This window comes from Chenopodium quinoa, unplaced genomic scaffold (assembly GCF_001683475.1).
Source record: "Chenopodium quinoa cultivar QQ74 unplaced genomic scaffold, ASM168347v1, whole genome shotgun sequence".
NCBI classification, from domain to species: domain Eukaryota; kingdom Viridiplantae; phylum Streptophyta; class Magnoliopsida; order Caryophyllales; family Amaranthaceae; genus Chenopodium; species Chenopodium quinoa.
In genome coordinates, this window is record NW_018742684.1 from 2,241,200 (window position 1) to 2,245,530 (window position 4,331).

Sequence of the window (4,331 nt, forward strand, 5' to 3'; positions counted from 1 at the left end):
TTCTTGAATAAACAATTCAGCTCAGTTTAGTTTAATACAGCTCAGTTCATCAAATCAGAACAGACCCTTGGTACTAAAATTTTCCTCCATTTCATTTTACTTGCAACAGTTTTATTGACATTCATATCTGTTGATGCATAGTGTCAACAATACATATCTTTAATTATAATTCAGAATTGATATTATGAAATTATATATTGAGACGGATCTAATATTCCGTAAAACATCTCTTATCTATAGAGTACTTTTGCCTTACATATCAATAACTAAACAAAGTCAAACAATTAGACATTTTTCCTCTCAACTTTATGTTAAATCGTTACAATAAATATGTAATTAGGGTAGTATATGAAAATACCAATCTCATACTAGTGATACAACTCCCCTTCTCAATTCCTCTCATAACTCCTAAACAAAGGAGAGAAAGAAAAAAGTACAATTAAATTAAACAAAATCAAATTGGCAGAGACAAATATTCTTGCTGTGCGGCTTGTAATAAATTTAATCCACCACCAAAAAAAAACCAAAAAAAAAAAAAAAAAAGTATTTATTTGCCTCTTCTTCCATTCAATTCTCTCTCATCACTTTAATTTCTCTCACACAAAAACACACACACACACTACACTCATCCATCCATCCATCCAACACATAAAAAGCAAACAAACGCAGACAAACAACTTCTAGTCATAGAGAGAGAAACCTAACTCATTTCAGACATTCCTTTTTCTCTCCTTTTTCAAAAAAACAAACAATTTCACCTCTACTTTTAATCTTAATTTAAACACCACTTTTTTTTTTTTTTTTTTTGGGTCTTCTGCTTCTTCTTCATCTGTTCATGGACACCGCTCAATGGCCTCAGGTATATATTCCACTTTATTGGTAGATAATAAAGATTAGATCTTTATTACCTTTTTGTTTTTCTTGTGTTTTTTTCTTTTGTAATATACAAGTAATTTGTTTGAGATTTTATACTTGTATAAATTATATAAAGGAAATAAATAAAGTTTTCATCTTTTGAGTTTTGGCTAGGAAAAAAGGATTAATTTGTTATTATTATCATATCATCTGCTGCTACTGCTGCTATAATCCTGCAAAAGTGAATTTTCTTTTCTTTTGTTTTTTCAAAAAAAAAAAAAGTTTTTTTTTTGTTGGGGTTTGTTGTTTTGGTTGTATGTCACCTGTCTTCATCTTAATTTGTTTTTGCTTTGACTAACTTTGTTGGATCTTGAAGCTAAACAATCTTTACCTTTTATTTTCTTTCTTTTTTGTTCACTTTAATTTTAATTTTTTGGCACCTTTTTATTTTTTGTGTGTTATTATAGGAGATATTAGTGAAACCAATGGAAGAAATGATCCCCAATACATGCTCATCCTCAGCAACAGCCCAAATTACAAACATAAACACCAATATCAGTAATAGTAACAACAATAGCAATAACAACAACAATTCAAAACCAAGTTCTACTTCTTTAGAGAGGAAAGTAAGGCCTCAAAAAGATCATGCCGTAAATTGTCCGAGGTGCAATTCAACCAACACCAAATTTTGCTACTACAATAATTACAGCCTTACTCAACCAAGGTACTTCTGCAAGACTTGTAGAAGGTATTGGACCGAAGGCGGTTCTTTGAGAAACATTCCTGTTGGTGGTGGTTCTAGAAAGAACAAGAGATCATCAACCTCATCTTCATCGCCGTTGTCGTCGAAAAAGATATCTTCTCATGATTTGGTTGCTGCTCAACAGCAATCACATCATTTTGTTCATCAAAACCCTAATAACAAGATCCACCCTCATCATCATCATCATCAACAGCTTCATAATATGCATCATCAAGGTCAAGATTTAAACTTGGGGTTTCCACCAAATCAGCAAGAATTCAGAAGTCTTTCTGAATTCATGCAATTGCCTACTATTGAAACTGCAAAACCCCAAATGCCAAATTCTGCCAATACTAATACTAGTACTAATGGTAGTAGTGCTACTACTAATCATCATCTTTCGGCTTTGGAGCTTTTGAATGGTCTTACATCCTCTAGGGGGCTAACCCCTTTCATGCCGATGCCGGTCCCGGCTCCGGATCATCCCAATGGCAACGGTGTTGGTGGCGGTGTCTATCCATCCGGGTTTCCCTTACAAGATTACAAGCCGAGTTTGAATTTTTCGCTTGTAGAAGGTCTTGGAGATGGGTATGGGAGTATACAACAAGGAGAAGTGCAGCAACATCAACAAGTAGTATCTGATCATCAACAACAAAATCAACAAACAGCTAATGGAAGGCTTTTGTTTCCTTTTGAAGATTTAAAGCAATCAACTAGTGGTGATCATAATAATACTAATAGTAATACTAACAATAATAGTGGTGATAATCATCATGAACAACAAAATGGTAAACAAGGAGATGTTTCAACACCTGGGTATTGGAGTGGCATGTTGGGTTCTAGAGGATCTTGGTAGCTTTACTCAATATTTGCACAAATTATGGAGTAATTAATATGGTTTTTTCCTTTTTCTTTTTCTCTTTTTTTACTTAATTTTCTTGTTTTAAATCTCTTAAATCTGATCCATCTCCTTTGTTCTTTTAGATTTTCTTAATGGGGTGATATCTGATATGACTTGTTTTGAGGGTTTTTTTTTTCTTTTCAAAAAAAAAAAAAAAAAAAAGAGCTAACAGATAATAGGGATACAATATGGGTTTATGATTTCTCTTAATTTCTGATTAGCTTGTTAATTAATTTCTGATGATTGTGTGATTTTGAAGTGGGAAAAAATTTAGTTTTTTACTTTACAAAAAAAAAAAAAAAAGGAAAAGCCCATAATTTTTGAGGGGCTTTGCCCATATACCATGTTAAGCAAAGTTAATTAGCTTAGCTTATGGTGTTTGTCTTGTATTGGAAGAGGAATTTTCCAAGATGATGTTGCATCAGTGTCTTAGTGTCATTGGTTGGCTTGCTATATATGGAGGAAAATAGTTTAATTATCATTGTATTTAATTACTATAATTTGGTAGTTTTTGTATTGAGAGCACTTGTTTTTATCAAAGGGTTTGTATGTTGATACTAATTAATTAATGAATTAATTACTATTACTCATAATTAATGATGAAATTCTATGCTTTTGTTTTATTCACCGTTTTTATTGATTTGTTTTAAAAATTTTAAAGATGATATATGATTATCTAAATAAGCATGTACAGATCTCCAAAATGATTTTTCTTTGAAAAACAAAAAATCAAAAAACAAAAAGAGAAAAAAAAAAAATGAATAAAAGTGGAGGTCAGATGATGTGTGCTCAACAATATGATTGTATTTGTATTCTCTTTCCCTTGTTTTATGAGTTCATGCTAGGAGGTTTAATAACAAGGAGGCCCCATTTTTAAGGTCAAGTGTGAGATTTTTTGCAGCTATTAATTAAAGCATATTTTGTCCATGATAATGAAAGGAGCTTAAATAAAGCAATTAAAGCCCATAAAAAACAAAAATAAATAAGAGTAAAATTAAAATCCCAGGTATGATTTCTCATGACTTCACATGGGGCTTTCCAATAAAGTGTTAAGTGTCTTTGATGTTAGACAGCTCTTCTATCTTTCAAGTTATATAATTAAGTGTAAGTCTTATTTTGTTGTGCATTTTTAGATTTGGGGATGATATATCTTTCCGGAGAAGGCCGTATAATTTAGTGATGAACGCTATATCTATCTGGTGGGTACGGAGTATTAATTACATAGTCGAACCACCACTGTTAGTACTTGCTCCACTATCATCAAATTTCAAGTTCAAATATGTACAAATGTAAATATATAATGCTGGTTTCACCTACTAAATTTCTATATCCAAACACTAGTCATTTTCCTTCCTCCCTTGGCTCAACAAGTACCACTAACCATAATACTATTCCTATTGAGTGTGGATTTTGAGTAATTAATATCAACATTTTTTTTTTTTGGCTTTAAAAATTTTCATATTTGTATATTTTAGAGATTGTGTGAAAGATCTGACAAAGACCCTCCTGTTTTTTGGTCTAACAGGTGGGAAGGGGGTGCTTACTGGGACCCACAAACATTCTCCTAGGGTAGTGTGCCTAAAGGAATAATCTTGCCCACTTAATGGATCCATCTAGATCTAGACCTTCTAATGTGATAATTTTTTAATTATATCCTAATTATATAATTAATACTTAAATTATACAACATACAATCAATATTAATATACTAGTATATACTCAGTTATTAGTCACTAGTATATTTTATTAAAGAAAAACGTTTGATCATCAGATAGTTTCATTATACAGGTCAATCTAACTCGAGTTAGCGGAGAAGGCGGTCCCTTACTATAC

At 31.7% G+C, this 4,331-nt stretch overlaps 1 protein-coding gene across 1 annotated transcript; it reads left to right on the top strand.

Moving 5' to 3' along the window:
• The first annotated feature begins 302 nt into the window (after positions 1 to 302).
• On the top strand, positions 303 to 3,088 carry LOC110722743 (dof zinc finger protein DOF4.6-like). The gene is made up of 2 exons (XM_021902031.1): positions 303 to 859; positions 1,323 to 3,088. Exons 1-2 carry the CDS (start codon positions 836 to 838, stop codon positions 2,451 to 2,453), a joined length of 1,155 nt encoding a protein of 384 aa, XP_021757723.1. The 5' UTR covers positions 303 to 835; the 3' UTR covers positions 2,454 to 3,088.
• The last annotated feature ends 1,243 nt before the right edge of the window (positions 3,089 to 4,331 follow it).

Bases quoted from the DNA above. Each gene is read 5' to 3' on its own strand.
- LOC110722743 (XM_021902031.1), top strand. From the start codon at position 836: ATGGACACCGCTCAATGGCCTCAG. The intron at 860-1,322 runs GTATATATTCCA...GTGTTATTATAG, and splicing joins ACACCGCTCAATGGCCTCAG to GAGATATTAGTGAAACCAAT.